At 37.8% G+C, this 19,258-nt stretch overlaps 1 protein-coding gene across 50 annotated transcripts in view; it reads right to left on the reverse strand.

Annotated features, from left to right (window-relative positions):
- LOC108427456 (protein tyrosine phosphatase receptor type D) overlaps window positions 1-19,258 on the reverse strand; it is a 713,922-nt gene that overhangs the window by 147,049 nt on the left and 547,615 nt on the right. For all 50 annotated transcript variants that reach the window (XM_017697632.2, XM_037532739.1, XM_017697621.2 and 47 more), the window contains one exon: window positions 17,805-17,946. In XM_017697632.2, the coding sequence (XP_017553121.1) occupies window positions 17,805-17,946 (142 nt within the window). The remainder of the gene's footprint in view (window positions 1-17,804; window positions 17,947-19,258) is intronic.

A 19,258-nucleotide genomic window follows, 5' to 3' on the forward strand; every position in this document is an offset into this window, starting at 1 on the left:
CACTAAAAACCCATTCATCAATGGTCAGGACCCCTCAGGACCACCATTGAGCAGATATTATCTGGGTGGTGGATCATTTTCAGTTCTGCAGTGACACTGATATGGTAGTGGTATGTCAAACACTGTGTCTATCCACTGGCCACTCTATTAGACACTCCTACCTTGTCAATCCACCTTGTAGATGTAAGTCCGAGATGATGGCTCATCTGCTACTGCACAGTTTGTATTGGTCATCCTCTAGTCCTACATCAGTGGTCAGAGAACGTTGTCCACAGGACTCTCTTGGCTGGATATTTGATTGGTGGACTGCTGTCAGTCCAGCAGTGACATTGAGTACAACAGTGGTCATAAGGTCCTCCTTAAAATTGAGTGTCCCAGGGGAAGGTGCATGTGTCAATGTAAAAATATTACCAATAGAATAAGGTACAGTTACATTCTCAAGACATATCGGTTATGGTACCACTACGGCAGTGCTGAGAATGATCCACCACCTAAATAATATCTGCTCTGTGGTGGTCCTGTAGGGGTCCTGACCATTGAAGAACAGGGTGAAAGGGGGTTAACAAAGTATTCAGAGAAACAGATGGACTATAGTGTACCTATATGGTAAGTGGAGCTGAGAAAATTACCATTGGTGTAGAAATAAGACAGATCTGATAAAGTGGCCAGAGGGGGTATACACTGATGTTTCAAACAAGGTTTCTATAAACTTGAGAGGATTCATCAGTGCTTGCTGTAGGAATTCATAGGCTATGTGTGAGTCAGTCCTTCTACTCTAAGAAGTTTGTTACCTTAGCCTGAGGAGTCTCCACACTGCTGCATTTAAGTGTATTGTGCATGTAGAGGTGTTCCTCTCAAGCCTCTATCAAAATTACAACACCTCTGACTCTCCCGTTCATCTACAGCACTTCTCTCCACGCCACGTTCAAGCTTTTAATTCCTCTCCTCCTTCCCTCGGAGGCTGGAGAGTTTTCCTCCAGAGCATCATTAGCTGAATTAAAATCAGCCCAGAGGAGGCGGATTAAACTGAGCAGAAAATGAGACCGGTTTGGACCGGATCACATTCTTCTCTTTTCAACGCACACTTCTCTCTGAACCCTCTCGACTCTGTGGCTCTCTCACACTGATAATTCCACACCTCAGCCCACAAAACCTGCCCAGAGAGGAGCCTCTCTGAGTGGGTGACTCCTACAGACAGCAATTACCACCTTCTATTACTTCGCTAGTTATGTTAATTAATTGGGACTACAGTCAGACTGTTTGAAAATTTCATGATAAACGGAAGGAACAGATCCATTAAAATATGTCTTAATGGGCTCCGATAAGGATTTTTTTTTTATTGGATAAGGACTAGGGATGTGCTGGACACTGCTTGGCATTGACCAAACTTAGGAAAAGGCTTCCTGCAGTGGAGGAATTGAAGGAAATCTAAGGCTGCTAATAAAACTGGCTAGAATCGTTAAGGATGTTAATCTCAGGTCCTGGAGGTCCTTAGACCAGTTCAGTTTCATAATTCTAAGAAACAAATTACACTACATTACACTATTTATTTGTACCATTTGTGCTAGATTTTACTTCCATTATATAGGCTACACACAAAAAATACTATATTTTCTATGCACTTTTCACCACATATGATTAAGTTTGAGATTTGTTCTTTGAAAAAGTAAATAAATAACTACAGAATCTTATTTATGACTTCAGTCACCTGTCTTATTACTAGCCTGAAATAACCAATTCATCATGCATAAGATGCTTCCACACATATTGGTCTGAATAATTATCATCCACTAGTGTTGTTCCACTGAACTGTACTGAAGTTGTGTGACGTGTGGTTTGATATTGTTTTGCTGAACTATAGGTGGATACATCATAAGGTTTGGTCTGTGCTAAAAGACAGCAAAGCCTTACAGTTTAGACCAACACAGCAGTAGCATCCTCATATTTGTACCCTAAATCACTACATACTGCACACATATACATACATATTGCTTCATTTCCTGTTTTAATTACTGTCAGGGGACATTATGGGGATGCAGCCATTTTATAAAGTCTGGCCACATTTGCCTTAGTCATTTTAATTACGGTCATAAATAACTGCTCATGTGATTTCTTGTGTTCTGTAGCCAGCACTGAGATTCACAATTCAACAAGGACTTTCTGTAAGCCCAAAACATAAAAAAAATGGCTCCAGTGAATGTAAAAACCATTACAAAAGCACCAGCATGTTAATTTCCTCCAAAAACCAGAGAGCGCAAACAGCAAAAAAAAAAAAAAAAGGAAACTTCCACCTCTTCCAGCTCAATATGTGCTGACTTGGACAGTTTTGCTGATTCTTTTCCTGCTTCTTTTCACACTTTTGTGGCTCCACAAAAGGCACAGCTTACCTGGGTGGCAAGATAAGTCAGCAAACGCAAACACAGTTTGCACTCAAAGGGTCTTTCCAGGACAACCGCCTGTGGCATTCTGCAGCCAGGGTCTTGGCATCTACAAGGAAACCATGTGTGCGCTAGCTTGCTATAGCCTTTCTTTTTTCTGTGTCACCCTCCATCTACTCTCTTTTAAAAAAAAAATCATAACAAATTTATAACAAATATAGTTTGGTGTTATAGTTTTGGAGTTTGGTGTCTAAATTATGTTTCTTTAGTTTTAAAGTAGAGTTACGAGGCTAATGTTGCTAACAATTAAAGGAGGCCTATACTTTAACAACTAGTACTGAACAAAACAGTTCAAATCATCACACACTTGTCTCAGGTTGTTCAGCATCTCTAATAGAGTTATAGTTATGTGGATTCTGCCACTGTATGACACACTATTATATATAAAACATAGACTAATCTATGTTAGCATAGTTAAAACAGTAACAGCCTAATTTTGTTCATGTTTAGAGACAACATTGTCATACAGTGTCATGAGCAAGTATATTAGAGATTATTTAACAAATCCAAATGATTTGAGGCCAGTATGAGATGATTTTGGCATGCAGTTAACACCATGCTAATTCCTACTACTTGCTACTGCAAAAGTAAAGAAGCAAACTTCAGACACCATTTGAAGTAAGAGGGAAAATTCTGCGGTCAAACTATCGCTTTAAGCTGAACACTCTGACCCAGACTCCATTTCTGAGTGGCTGTGCTGGGAGCTGAAACAGGGAGCGCTGAGGCAGCAGTTTGTTGAGGCAGAAACTTGAGTGCTCCATTGATGCCTTTTGTTTTCCTGTCAGCATGGCTGTGGACCCTGAAACTCACTGAGGTGGACTTTCTCCAAAATGCTGCACTTTTATATATATAAAGAGATGGAAAATAAAATGAAAGACTCTTGCAATGCTGACCAAAGCCCCTTTGAGACCACCGAAGTGCATTAAAAAGCAGTATTGTTATCCCTTAGATCTTGAGTTATTATTGCAGTTTTGCTATACTACTTAAATGCAATTACATCATTTTAAGTTAATAAAATATGTAATTACTGTTGCATTTGCTTTCCATTCTAAACTTGACACCTTTTCTGTGAATAAGTAAAACATGGCAAAAATGTAAAGGATTTTTACACAAAACAAGACTTACTTGACAAGAAAATCTGCACTTTCCACACAATTTCTCCACATCTTTCAGTGAGCTACAAGAAAGAATTTTTTTTGCTTTTTTAAGAAAAAGCTTTGACTAAAAATGCAAAAGAAAAGAGTCTAAACAAGTCTACAATGAAGTGTCATAACACACAAATACTGTGAATGATAAATAAAGATGAGAATTAAAATTGCTGCTTGTTTTCATAGCTTTCATGCACCCATCAGCACAGACACATTCAAACAGTTTGAACAGAAGCAGATCAACAGTGAAACATTCAAACATGGTTCTGTAGCTGCGACGTAACTAATTTAATGAAATTTTTAAAGGAAATCACATAAATAAAATTGAGCAAAATAAAAATAAAAACCCAATATGTTCTGGTAACAAACTTGTTTACTTCTGGTTTTGGGTTCATGGCTGTTTCTTCTCTAAATAACAAACACTAAAGCAATCTGCATAATAATACTGGAGAAACTCCAGACTACTTGATAGGGATTCTGAAGCTTAGTCCACATGCTTTACATATTAAAAATGAGGTGCTTTCTATTATTATAGCAGTGGTGCTCTGGAATTCAGATTTAAATGCCTTTGGCAAACCATAAAGTATTCTGTTTTCATAATATAAACCTTTCCTTTTTGGTCAAGAATTCTCATTTTGGTGCATCACTTTAAAAAGTGCAAGAAGAGGCATTTGAAGGCCTCTACGCCATGGGGGACCTATGAGGGTTTAGGTAAAAGGAAATTAAGTGGAAAATTATAACCAGTTGTGGAGTAAAATGTAATGTTAATCTAAGAATTCATACTCTGCTGAGAATTCATCTCTGGGTTGGCTGTTCCAGGAGTGTCATAAAAAAGAAATCAGTGTCTAGACGCCTTCCCAACATTTCCCGGGAGTGTCGTGTATATGGTTGGGCTTTCTTCAGCTGCTGAGAGTCACTTTTCATTGTAAAATCACAACCAGCGGCAGCAGCTGACAAACGGAAAAGCCAGATGCCCTTCTGACTTCGACACTCCCTCTCAGGTTACTCGTTTCTACCCGAACTGTGGGAAAACTGAAGTGGGAACATTTCTGAGCAGGAAAAATGACTAATGCTGTATGACAACATTATACTGAATAGAAATAATAGTTTTAGTTTATGTCATAAATAGCTTTAGTTCATGTCATGTTGAACTTCCAAGGTTCTAGCAAGGATTACAGTTGTAATAATGATGGCGCTATTTATGCATCAATTTATGTATTTTGCAAAGATTAATATTAAAAAAAGTTGAGTGAGTTATACATTCAACCTAATGAGAAACTGTAGAACAGACTCAGTTTATATCACAGTATCTACATTTAGAGTGAGTTATTCATTCAACCTAATGAGAAACTAGAACAGACTCAGTTTATATCACAGTATCTACATTTAGAGTGAGTTATTCATTCAACCTAGTGAAAAACTGTAGAACAGACTCAGTTTATATCACAGTATCTACATTTAGAGTGAGTTAATCATTCAACCTAATGAGAAACTGTAGAACAGACTCAGTTCATATCACAATACCTACATTTAGAGTGAGTTATTCATTCAACCTAATGAGAAACTAGAACAGACTCAGTTTATATCACAGTACCTACATTTAGAGTGAGTTAATCATTCAACCTAATGAGAAACTGTAGAACAGACTCAGTTTATATCACAGTACCTACATTTAGAGTGAGTTATTCATTCAACCTAATGAGAAACTGTAGAACAGACTCAGTTTATATCACAGTATCTACATTTAGAGTGAGTTATTCATTCAACCTAATGAGAAACTGTAGAACAGACTCAGTTTATATCACAGTATCTACATTTAGAGTGAGTTATTCATTCAACCTAATGAGAAACTGTAGAACAGACTCAGTTTATATCACAGTACCTACATTTAGAGTGAGTTATTCATTCAACCTAATGAGAAACTGTAGAACAGATTCAGTTTATATCACAGTATCTACATTTAGAGTGAGTTATTCATTCAACCTAATGAGAAACTGTAGAACAGACTCAGTTCATATCACAATACCTACATTTAGAGTGAGTTATTCATTCAACCTAATGAGAAACTAGAACAGACTCAGTTTATATCACAGTACCTACATTTAGAGTGAGTTAATCATTCAACCTAATGAGAAACTGTAGAACAGACTCAGTTTATATCACTGTACCTACATTTAGAGTGAGTTATTCATTCAACCTAATGAGAAACTGTAGAACAGACTCAGTTTATATCACAGTATCTACATTTAGAGTGAGTTATTCATTCAACCTAATGAGAAACTGTAGAACAGACTCAGTTTATATCACAGTACCTACATTTAGAGTGAGTTAATCATTCAACCTAATGAGAAACTGTAGAACAGACTCCATTCATATCACAATACCTACATTTAGAGTGAGTTATTCATTCAACCTAATGAGAAACTAGAACAGACTCAGTTTATATCACAGTACCTACATTTAGAGTGAGTTATTCATTCAACCTAATGAGAGACTGTAGAACAGACTCAGTTTATATCACAGTACCTACATTTAGAGTGAGTTATTCATTCAACCTAATGAGAAACTGTAGAACAGACTCAGTTTATATCACAGTATCTACATTTAGAGTGAGTTATTCATTCAACCTAATGAGAAACTGTAGAACAGACTCAGTTTATATCACAGTATCTACATTTAGAGTGAGTTATTCATTCAACCTAATGATAAACTAGAACAGACTCAGTTTATATCACAGTATCTACATTTAGAGTGAGTTATTCATTCAACCTAGTGAAAAACTGTAGAACAGACTCAGTTTATATCACAGTATCTACATTTAGAGTGAGTTAATCATTCAACCTAATGAGAAACTGTAGAACAGACTCAGTTCATATCACAATACCTACATTTAGAGTGAGTTATTCATTCAACCTAATGAGAAACTAGAACAGACTCAGTTTATATCACAGTACCTACATTTAGAGTGAGTTAATCATTCAACCTAATGAGAAACTGTAGAACAGACTCAGTTTATATCACAGTACCTACATTTAGAGTGAGTTATTCATTCAACCTAATGAGAAACTGTAGAACAGACTCAGTTTATATCACAGTATCTACATTTAGAGTGAGTTATTCATTCAACCTAATGAGAAACTGTAGAACAGACTCAGTTCATATCACAATACCTACATTTAGAGTGAGTTATTCATTCAACCTAATGAGAAACTAGAACAGACTCAGTTTATATCACAGTACCTACATTTAGAGTGAGTTAATCATTCAACCTAATGAGAAACTGTAGAACAGACTCAGTTTATATCACTGTACCTACATTTAGAGTGAGTTATTCATTCAACCTAATGAGAAACTGTAGAACAGACTCAGTTTATATCACAGTATCTACATTTAGAGTGAGTTATTCATTCAACCTAATGAGAAACTGTAGAACAGACTCAGTTTATATCACAGTATCTACATTTAGAGTGAGTTATTCATTCAACCTAATGAGAAACTGTAGAACAGACTCAGTTTATATCACAGTATCTACATTTAGAGTGAGTTATTCATTCAACCTAATGAGAAACTGTAGAACAGACTCAGTTTATATCACAGTATCTACATTTAGAGTGAGTTATTCATTCAACCTAATGAGAAACTGTAGAACAGACTCAGTTTATATCACAGTACCTACATTTAGAGTGAGTTATTCATTCAACCTAATGAGAAACTGTAGAACAGACTCAGTTTATATCACAGTACCTACATTTAGAGTGAGTTATTCATTCAACCTAATGAGAAACTGTAGAACAGACTCAGTTTATATCACAGTATCTACATTTAGAGTGAGTTATTCATTCAACCTAATGAGAAACTGTAGAACAGACTCAGTTTATATCACAGTATCTACATTTAGAGTGAGTTATTCATTCAACCTAATGAGAAACTGTAGAACAGACTCAGTTTATATCACAGTATCTACATTTAGAGTGAGTTATTCATTCAACCTAATGAGAAACTGTAGAACAGACTCAGTTTATATCACCGTATCTACATTTAGAGTGAGTTATTCATTCAACCTAATGAGAAACTGTAGAACAGACTCAGATTATATCACAGTATCTACATTTAGAGTGAGTTATTCATTCAACCTAATGAGAAACTGTAGAACAGACTCAGTTTATATCACAGTATCTACATTTAGAGTGAGTTATTCATTCAACCTAATGAGAAACTGTAGAACAGACTCAGTTTATATCACAGTACCTACATTTAGAGTGAGTTAATCATTCAACCTAATGAGAAACTGTAGAACAGAGTCAGTTTATATCACAGTATCTACATTTAGAGTGAGTTATTCATTCAGCCTAATGAGAAACTGTAGAACAGACTCAGTTTATATCACAGTATCTACATTTAGAGTGAGTTATTCATTCAACCTAATGAGAAACTGTAGAACAGACTCAGTTTATATCACAGTATCTACATTTAGAGTGAGTTATTCATTCAACCTAATGAGAAACTGTAGAACAGACTCAGTTTATATCACAGTATCTACATTTAGAGTGAGTTATTCATTCAACCTAATGAGAAACTGTAGAACAGACTCAGTTTATATCACAGTACCTACATTTAGAGTGAGTTAATCATTCAACCTAATGAGAAACTGTAGAACAGAGTCAGTTTATATCACAGTATCTACATTTAGAGTGAGTTATTCATTCAGCCTAATGAGAAACTGTAGAACAGACTCAGTTTATATCACAGTATCTACATTTAGAGTGAGTTATTCATTCAACCTAATGAGAAACTGTAGAACAGACTCAGTTTATATCACAGTATCTACATTTAGAGTGAGTTAATCATTCAACCTAATGAGAAACTGTAGAACAGACTCAGTTTATATCACAGTATCTACATTTAGAGTGAGTTATTCATTCAACCTAATGAGAAACTAGAACAGACTCAGTTTATATCACAGTATCTACATTTAGAGTGAGTTAATCATTCAACCTAATGAGAAACTGTAGAACAGACTCAGTTTATATCACAGTACCTACATTTAGTTATTTGCTAAAAATTAAATGTATTAATGTAAAAGTTATCTGTGTGAATGGTCACACTTGTAGTTGAGCTAATGTTAGCATGGGGCTAATTCACAGATTTTTCTATTCTGCATATTTTTGATGACGTAGTAAAGTTCGATGGTGCTGCAGTTTACACGTTATGTAGCAACTCCAGTCAAAGCTCACAGTTCTCAGTAGGATGAATAGGGTTTTTACCAGAGTAAAATGCCTAGCTACTGTAGCTAAGAAAGGACAAATTTGTGGGTGGAGCAAGTCAATTTAATATTTGCTAAAGGGGGCTAAATAACCTCATCCATTTTAAAGCTGGTTTTATTTCAAGTTTCATTCGCAGCTGTGAAGAGGTTGGATATATTCTGGAGGTTCAAAGACTGGAGCTGCACCAGAGAGACACTAATCTCCTTTAATCATAACATTAACTTCAGCTGCTGTCGGGACAGCATGTGCCAGTGAATTAAACCGGCAAACTTCCCTCAAATTACCCAACATATGTTGCCGGGTTACAGATATGGCCCTCCACTTTTAAACCAGTGACCTAGGCACATCACTTATGTCTATGTTTTCCCATTGGAAATGACTAATCCAGTCCAAAAGGAAGAAATATGGTATCTGTTCAGACCGACTCTTTAAAAACTTGGACAAGTAGATTTAGAACAGACTTTATTAACAGACATTATACTTCTATCAAAGCACTTAATGCAAATGAATTCGGTGAGTCTGCTAGTTCATCACTAATAGTGTTCCTCATCATGCTGTAGCCGGGCCGCATGCTAATAACCCAGCGGCAGATATTCCTCCCCTCCAGCCTCCTCGAGCCGCCTTGTGACGACGCAATTACCTTAGTCTGTTTTTTCTATAGCAATATATATATATATATATATGCAGCACCCTTTGCAGCTATAAAAGCTTTTTTTTTTTAGGAGTGTGAATTTTTGACCATTCTTCCAGAAGCATATTTATGAGGTCAGAAACTGATGTTGGACAAGAAAGCCCAGTACGCAGTCTACGCTCTAATTCATCCTAAAAGTGTTCTATCGAGGTCAGTCAAGTTCTTCCACACCAAACTCGCTCATCCAGGGGCCATCCCCAAACTGTTCCCACAAAGTTGGGAGCATGAAATTGTCCCAAATTTCTTGATCTGCTAAAGCATTAAGAGCTCCTTTCACTGGAACTAAGGGGCCGAGCTCAACTCCTGAAAAACAACCCCACACCATAATCCACCCTCCACCAAACTTTACATTTGGCACAATGCAGTCAGACAAGTACTGTTCTCCTGGCAACCACCAAACGAAGACTCATTCTTTGTTATAATATCACTGACAGTTGACTGTGGAATATTTAGTAGCGAGGTAATTTCACAACTGAACTTGTTGAACAGGTGGCATCCTATCACGGTACCACGCTGGAATTCACTGAGCTCCTGAGAGCGACCCATTTTCACTAGTGTTTGTAGAAGCAGTCTGTGTGTCTGTGTGTGTATATATATATATATATATATATATACACTGCTCAAAAAAATAAAGGGAACACTCAAATAACACATCCTAGATCTGAATGAACGAAATATTCTCATTGAATACTTTGTTCTGTAAGTTGAATGTGCTGACAACAAAATCACACAAAAATCATCAATGGAAATCAAATTTATTAAACAATGGAGGCCTGGATTTGGAGTCACACACAAAATTAAAGTGGAAAAACACACTACAGCCTGATCCAACTTTGATGTAATGTCCTTAAAACAAGTCAAAATGAGGCTCAGTATTGTGTGTGGCCTCCACGTGCCTGTTTGACCTCCATACAACACCTGGGCATGCTCCTGATGAGATGGCGGATGGTTTCCTGAGGGATCTCCTCCCAGACCTGGACTAAAGCATCCGCCAACTCCTGGACAGTCTGTGGTGCAACGTGGCATTGGTGGATGGAGCGAGACATGATGTCCTAGATGTGCTTAATCGGATTCAGGTCTGGGGAACAGGCGGGCCAGTCCATAGCTTCAATGCCTTCATCTTGCAGGAACTGCTGACACACTCCAGCCACATGAGGTCTACCATTGTCCTGCATTAGGAGGAACCCAGGGCCAACCACACCAGCATATGGTCTCACAAGGGGTCTGAGGATCTCATCTTGGTACCTAATGGCAGTCAGGCTACCTCTGGCGAGCACATGGAGGGCTGTGCAGCCCTCCAAAGAAATGCCACCCTCCAAAGAAATGCCACCCCACACCATTACTGACCCACTGCCAAACCGGTCATGCTGAAGGATGTTGCAGGCAGCAGATCGCTCTCCACGTCGTCTCCAGACTCTGTCACGTCTGTTACATGTGCTCAGCGTGAACCTGCTTTCATCTGTGAAGAGCACAGGGTGCCAGTGGCGAATTTGCCCATCCTGGTGTTCTCTGGCAAATGCCAAGCTTCCTGCACGGTGTTGGGCTGTGAGCACAACCCCCATCTGTGGACTTCAGGCCCTCATACCATTCTCATGGAGTCGGTTTCTAACCGTGGCCTGCTGGAGGTCATTTTGCAGAGCTCTGGCAGTGCTCCTCCTGTTCCTCCTTGCATAAGGCAGATGTAGTGGCCCTGCTGCTGGGTTGTTGCCCTCCTACGGCCTCCTCCACGTCTCCTGGTGTACTGGCCTGTCTCCTGGTAGCGCCTCCAGCCTCTGGACACTACGCTGACAGACACAGCAAACCTTCTTGCCACAGCTCACATTGATGTGCCATCCTGGATGAGCTGCACTACCTGAGCCACTTGTGTGGGTTGTAGAGTCCGTCTCATGCTACCACGAGTGTGAAAGCACCACCAACATTCAAAAGTGACCAAAACATCAGCCAGAAAGCAGAAAGGTACTGAGAAGTGGTCTGTGGTCCCCACCTGCAGAACCACTCCTTTATTGAGTGTGTCTTGCTAATTGCCAATAATTTCCACCTGTTGTCTATTCAATTTGCACAACAGCTGTGAAACTGATTGTCAATCAGTGTTGCTTCCTAAGTGGACAGTTTGATTTCACAGAAGTTTGATTTACTTGGAGTTATATTGTGTTGTATAAGTGTATATAATCCCTTTATTTTTTTGAGCAGTATATATATATTTTGTATACTTTTTTATATTGAAAATACATGTGATATAATGACAAAAGAGCTCTGGTCGCTCTGTCCTTTATTTCTGTGTTATCTTCCAGCAATGTGTGAATTACATTGAAATAGCCTAGAAGCTAAGAAAATACAATGTGCTGATGCTCCCTTTAGGCTGCAGTTTTTTAGTCCCTAATTACTACTGTTATGCCCTTAAGCAAAACACTTAACCTTAAACTGCCCCAAGGCTTTCATCCTTACTGCCTCCCAAAGGACGCACTTGTAAATCATCACCACCATAATGAAACCCTAACTTTACAAGGAAATGAAAGAGAAAGCCTTCTAAATTTTAATGTATGTTAATGTAACAAGATAATACTGCAAGTGTTTCTGTAGCCTTACTTTTGTTGCATTATCAGCAAAGAGACATTTATACAGTGTAAAGGGCAGCTGATCATTTCAAACAGCATAAAAAACTAAAGATTTCCTTCATCCTACAATAAAGTCTCCAGTCTGCTGCTATTAAACAGCTCCAGTTTGAGTTATTGTCTCTCGCTTATACACTCATAAAAGATATAAAAGGGCAGAACAGGTAGAAGTCTGCTAAAATAATGTGTTGGAGCTAGCTGTTTTCCCTCAGGTCCTTTAGGAGAAAAAAACAGGCCCCTGAGACTCGTCACTGTGGGCGAAGAGCAATCGAGGGTCAGCCAGGTAAACCTGCTTCAGTTTCTGACCGAGAGCCCCTCAGAGATTTATACAGCAGACAGAGAACAGAGCAAAGTCATACGAGAGAGAGGGAGAGGGAGAAAGAGAGAGGGGGGAGTGGGGAGAGGGAGAGAGAGAGAGAGAGATAGAGAGAGAGAGAGGGAGGAAAAGAGGGGAGTGGGGAAGGAGAGAGAAGGGCAAGAGAGAAAAACAGGAAAAAAGATGGGAAAGAACGAAAGGTGAAATAGAAAGATATAGAGGAGAAAGAAAGAGAGAGAACAAGGCAGTGTGTAAAGTGAGAAAGAACACATGAAAGCACAAGAGAAAGAAAAAGAGGACAGAGTACAAAAAGGAACAGAAGAGGACAAATAAATTTAGTGAGAAATGGAAAAGAGACAGAACATGCGAGAGAAAGAAAGCAGAAAGGAAAAAGTAGAATGCAAGAGTAGAGACAGATATGGAACAGAGAAGAGATGAGAGACAGATTAGAGATACAGAGAGAAGAGAGTATAAAGTGACGAAAGAGAAATGAAAGAGATGGGGTAGAGAGAGAAGGAGGGAGAGGGAGAAAGAGAGAGAGTGATGTGGTTTGGCTCTCGTTTTGTGTGTAGTGTTTTGAGGTAATGACCTTGTTAGTGCTCTTCGTCAGCTACAGCCCTCCAACAGAACATAAGAGAAAGACCACCACAGAGTCCAGCAAACATTTTAGTACAACGTGACCTCCTTCCCACAGAATAGAGACAAACCACTCAGGTTCACACCCCACACGGACAAGAGAGGGATTTGTGTGGTGCATTTCTGATTACAGTTCTACTTCTTCACCAGCAAACAGTAAGAAATGTAAGAGAGTAAAAACGCACCGCAGGGCAGCAGCTGCTCAGCTGCTGCAAATTCAGAATGTTCCAAACAATAACATTCAATAAAGTACGTGTTCACATTTCGGTCCAAAACAACTTGTTTTCAAGGTAATACATTCAAGATATAATATGTATGTAATATGTGGCCAATGTTGGTAAAAATAAAAATTATTTTTAATCTACAAAGAAAAAGAAAGCCACAATTTCACTACATCCACTGGACTTTATGATATACTGAATCGTTTCCTAAACAAACATAAGCCAACTGAATTACTATGAGATTTCAGATTTCAGCACTACTGAACAGAAAAAATTTGATTATCCTGGTCATGAGATTAAAATAAAAAATGATGGATGTACACAAAGTTTGTTAATAAATATTTTAGAATTGTATTAATAATGAGTTTATTATGATTTGATTTTGTCGTTTTGCCAAAAGAAAGAAAACATCCTTCATATTGTTTCTTCATCATGTTTCTGCAGCAGAATGTAATTGATTATGTAAGTTTTTGGTTGATGGTGTTATTATGTAGCTCAGTAAGATGACAGCGCTGACTGTGAATGTTCAGAGCAGGCCAGTGTGTGTGAGTGATGAGCTTTGAGGACTGAAGTGTGTTTCTAATGTGTGGTATCTGAGGGCAGAATTAATATTAGTTTAGTGTAATTACGCATGCACACCATACGCTCGTTACCCACCGGCTACACATCAGCTAATTACTGCACCTTCCTCCAGCTCACTGCTAATACAGCTCAGACACTAGCGCAGGAGCTGCAGAGGCTAAACAGCTCAGGACTGAGTGTGCTTTAAAAGAAGGGCTCATAATGATAATAATAATCATTATAATTAGTAGTAGTAGTATTAGTATTATCATTATTAATGTAGTGATTAATACTTCTTGCTTTACTCCATCTCTCTTTCTCTCTTCTAACTCTACTTCCATCTCTTTTCCCTCTAATTTTCCCTTTTTTCTACAACCCAATGAAGTCTTGATGTTGTGTAAAACATAAATAAAAACAGAATACGATGATTTGCAAATCCTTTTAAAGTTATCCGTTTGAAGATTAAATATCTTGTCTTTGTAGTGTATTCAATTGAATATAGGTTGAAAAAGGATTTGCAAATCAGCTTATTGTTTTTATTTCTGTTTTACACAACATCCCAACTTCATTGGAATTGGGGTTGTAACTCTTTTTCTTTGTCATTCTCACTGTTTTTCTCTCCCCCACTTTTACCCATTTCTATCTCTCTTCTAACTCTGTCCTTTACTTCCTCTCTTTCTGTCACACATTCTCTTCCTTCCTTTCTCCTTTCTCATTATCCTTTCTCTTTTTCTCCACCCCCTTATTCCCTCTCAACCATTTTTTCTCTCATTCCCTTTCTTTTCTCTCTCCTTCTACCTCATTTTCCTCCCTCTCTCTCTCTCTCTCTCTCTTTCTTTCTTTAATTTGAGCTGTTATTCTGGTTGATATGTCACACTTTTCTGCAGGTACAATACAGGCCTTTCAGAGAGAGAGAGAGAGAGAGAGAGAGAGAGAGAGAGCGCAGGGTAAACAGGCTGAGCCACAGTGCTACAATGGCAGCTTCACTTCAGCCAATCAGATTTTGACAGCAGCTACAAAACAAAAAGACAACAGAGGACTCATCCATTTCCCCAGAAAATCCTCTCTCTTCCAATAAAGAAAGAAAGAAGGAGAGGAAGCTAGTGTGGCCTCATTGCAGACAGTGGGTTAAAAAACGTTTTTTGTAAATGTAGCAGAAAATTGGAGTTATACTGATGATACAAAAAAAAAGTAGTGGGAAGGAAAAACCCGCCTGCTAATTAGAATATTAATCACCATCCTTTTGAAACCACCCAAGGTCGCCAGCCAAGGATCTTTTTCACATTTCCTGGCTCTGTCCTTGTGGCTGAGCCGCTCAACACGAAAATAGAGAAGAAGTTGATAAATTGGTGGGACCGTGTGAAGAGTCAAGGTGTCTAAATCTAATCTTGTACCTTCACTCATGAGAAAAATGACAGAGCAGTCCACCAAATTTTAGCTCTTCTTGACAAAATAAAGGAGACAATTTTAACCCTTTAATGCAGAGGCAAAAACTCATATATCTACCTTTGAATACTTCAACAGGCTTAAGTTCTGGGTATTAATCAGGTATGTGTGAGAGACAAACGCCATAGTATTAGATAATTGTTTTGGCTGATATGATGATCAGATCTACAGCAGTTTAACTAAATGACCCTAGAATGTCTAATAAATGTGAGGTGTTAACTTGAGTATGTAGTACAAATTCCACAGTGGTGTGTATTTTTTTTTAAGAATTTGCTGGAAGTTATGAGATATAAAACATTGTAAAATACAAAGACTCTTACTCAGTATGTAGGAGTTTATTACCTATTACCTAACCTGAATCTGGGCTGTAATAAGGCAGTGATAAAACTTGCGTGTACTTTTTTGTTGCCATTTTATGCCATATAACATAGCCTGTAACAAGAGTTGTTTCTATATGATGTCCTGCTTAAATGTAACATTACAGTGACATTATAGTGTGAGTATCTGTACACTTAACTCCTTGTTAATCTAAAAACTATAAGGTATTTTATTGTGTCCTCTATTAGTGTAATTGCTAGAACTTGTTAGTCATTCCAGTAAAACCTAGACTCAACTGATACTTAACATGATAATATTTTGGTAATATTTGGTAATATTTTTACTCAAAATAGTTAAACAGCACTTTGCAGCTTAACCCAACATTTTCCCAGTTTATATATAAAGGACCTGTTGGGCATTTCTGTGTAATTTAGTTTAACTGTTTTGGACCTTACCATCATGCTACCTAAAATAATTATCCAGTACTTTGGCGTTTGTACCTTGTACCTTACCTTATAAATACCTCGTATTTATTGCACGGTGAAAGAAAGTTACACTTTGATTTGATTATGTCTCAAAGCTGTTACTACATTTATTTTGAAATGTAAGGAATGTGATGGAGCAATGGTGATTTTTATTTTATTTGTGTCACAAACTACCATTCCATACAAGAAAAAACATGCAGTCTTTAATATTTTTCTAGGTCATTTCCACTGTCTGGCTAAATTACTGTAACTCTAATCATTTTTTGTAGCAGATGCACAAATAAGGTTCATGCATATGTCAATTATATCTATGTGCAAAATCAACATCACTCCCAAAAGTGGTTCCTATGACACAAGTGTTCCAAAGACAAGGTTTTGTCTTGTGAACATTTCTTCCTCAATCGTCATTCCTCCAACTATTAAGGAATTGAAGTAATTTTATAAGTATGTATGCAAGGCAGTTTTATATGTATAGCATATTTCACACACAAAGGCAATTCAAAATTTTATATATATATATATATATACAGTATAGTCCATCCATCCATCCTTCCTTTCTCTAAGCCGCTTCTTCCCCAGGGTGCCAGGGGGATGCTGGAGCCTATCCCAGCGGTCATTGGGCGCAAGGCAGGAAATACCCTGGACAGGTCGCCGGTCCATCGCAGGGCAGACAGACAGACACAGACAGTCATTCACACCCAGGGGCAATTTAGCATGTCCAATTGGCCTGACTGCATGTCTTTGGACCTTACCACCATATATAAAAGTATAGTAATTACATCATTTATTTAATGCCCTATGATTTACTGGCGACCAGTCCTGCTCCTAATGAGCATTACAATACGCTCCAGAACTCCCAAACACCTTCCTGCCCCAGACCCAGGTAAATAAACGGCTTAGACGATGAATGTGTGAGTGAGTGAGTGAGTGAGTGAGTAATTAATGGCACTAATGTACATGAAAGTAAGACTACTATTCTAAATACATATCAATCAACACTATTATATAATGAAAGCCACTTACACTGCACACTGCAGGTTTGTTTGGGGAATTATGGTGAAGTAGCCAGTCTTACGATGCACAGGATTATTAGCTTATGTGGATGTAGGAATACGCCAATTTTGACTATTTAACCAACTCATAATACAAATAATAGTGATATTTGAGGGAAAACATGTTAAACAAAACATATAGGCTCTAGAGCTTAAGTTACCTCCAGTGTAGGATCTGGACAACTTTTGCGGATGCTGTTTGTTTTTCCCACAGGAAAAAATGCAAAACTGCATCAGTGCTACTAGCTCTCCCTTGTGGACAATCCTCAGCCTGCTAAACATTATTGAGTAAGTCAATAAGTGAGTAAGTTTTATAATAAATTAGTCTTTTGAAAAGGTCTGAAAAGATTCAAATTTTTTGTGTTCAGGTCTGTGTCACATTTAGGCAACACATTAAATCACAGTGTATCGTGAATGTAGACTAAATATATTCCTCAAGGCCCCATTTAAGTCGATAAAAGAAGCAAAATGATGCATTGAGAGGGCTTGTGCAGGTAATAAGAAAAGAAGAGACAGGCATCTTACCTGGTGTACTCTGCTGGCAGGAGAAAAGCGGTGAAAGAATAAAGGTTAGTTGTTAGTGGGTGTTTTTTTCTGCAGTTGCTCGAGAACCTACCACGTAAAACAGTGAGGCGTGTAGTGGCACTAATCTCTCCAACAGTGTTGGAGGCCACACATTCATAAATGGCTTCGTCCCGTGGAGTTCGCAAAGGCTGGATTCTCAGGACAGATCCAGAGCCGTCGTCAAACTCTATCACCTGCAGTGGCGAGAGACAGAATATGTTATGGGAGTTTTTTTTGTTCACAGTTGACCAGGGGGAACCATGCACACTCTCACACACACTCTGACTTCTTCTGAATTGACGACACACATGGGTGGCTCAGCCAGGGACTACCCATTATCTCAGAAATATAATCAGACTTATTCAGGCAAGTCAGGAAAACAGCTTGAGATTGGAGAAGGTGGGGAATATGATTAGGCTTTAAAAATGAGGTAATAACAGTTGACGTAAAAAATCGGGAAAAGGTTTTGGGGATGATAAAAGGGATAATAGATAATCTAGAAAAGGTTTCTAGGGGAAAGTGACTACATTTTTGGAAGGTTCAGTATGTCCGGACGCCTCATGCTAATGCTAAGGTCATAGTTTTAGTTTTAGGCACTACAAATTTGGAAGCTGTGCTGAAGGTAAATAATTAGCACTGTTATGGTTATTTACAGGACTTTTTGCAAGAAATACAACACTGCTGCACAAAATTTCACTGTAGGTGCACAGACATTGCTTTTGTTGCTTAAGAAAGCTGCTGTCTGAAATTTCACCTTTCTGCAAGAACAGCACTGCAAAAGTCTTTGTTATGAACTGTCATACTAAAAAGGGCAATTTTGGTCAATTTACATTTTAAACAGTTATGGAAACTTGTATATATATATATATATATATATATATATATATATATATATATATATATTTACATTTTTTTCTTGCAAATAAATATAAATTTTGTAATAAAAAATTGTCATATGTTTGTTCCCATTAGAGGTTATGTTAACTTATTTGAAATCAGAAAATCATCAAAACATCTAATTAGACCAGAGATACTCAACCTCATACAACTGTATGTTGTGCAGCTAATGTTAGCTATAAGTAGCTTACTATCTGGGCCGACAAAATCAAGTTCTGTAACTTACAAAACGAATGCTAATGCTAAATACCTAACTAAGTGACGTCATTTCAGTCTTATTTGATCATGCACAGATAAAAACTGTAATATTATTGAAATTAATTCAAGGAGAGTGGAATTATATCTTCTTTCTACTTTAGTTAACAGTTAATACTTTAGCACTTTTTAGTACAGTTTTGACTCATATCATTGTGCAGTATTTTGGGATTTTCTAGTAGTAGTATTAGTAGTAGTAGTAGTATACTATTGGATGCAGTCAGAAATGAGCCGTGTCTGCAGAACTCATTACTTCCAGAGCTAGCATAACTATGGAAATCCGTACATACATATATCAGTGGTGTAGGTCTAATTTCCACCATTCTGATTATGATACCTGGGCAGTAAAGGTAC

Source organism: Pygocentrus nattereri, chromosome 22 (assembly GCF_015220715.1).
Source record: "Pygocentrus nattereri isolate fPygNat1 chromosome 22, fPygNat1.pri, whole genome shotgun sequence".
In the NCBI taxonomy this organism is placed as follows: Eukaryota; Metazoa; Chordata; class Actinopteri; order Characiformes; family Serrasalmidae; genus Pygocentrus; species Pygocentrus nattereri.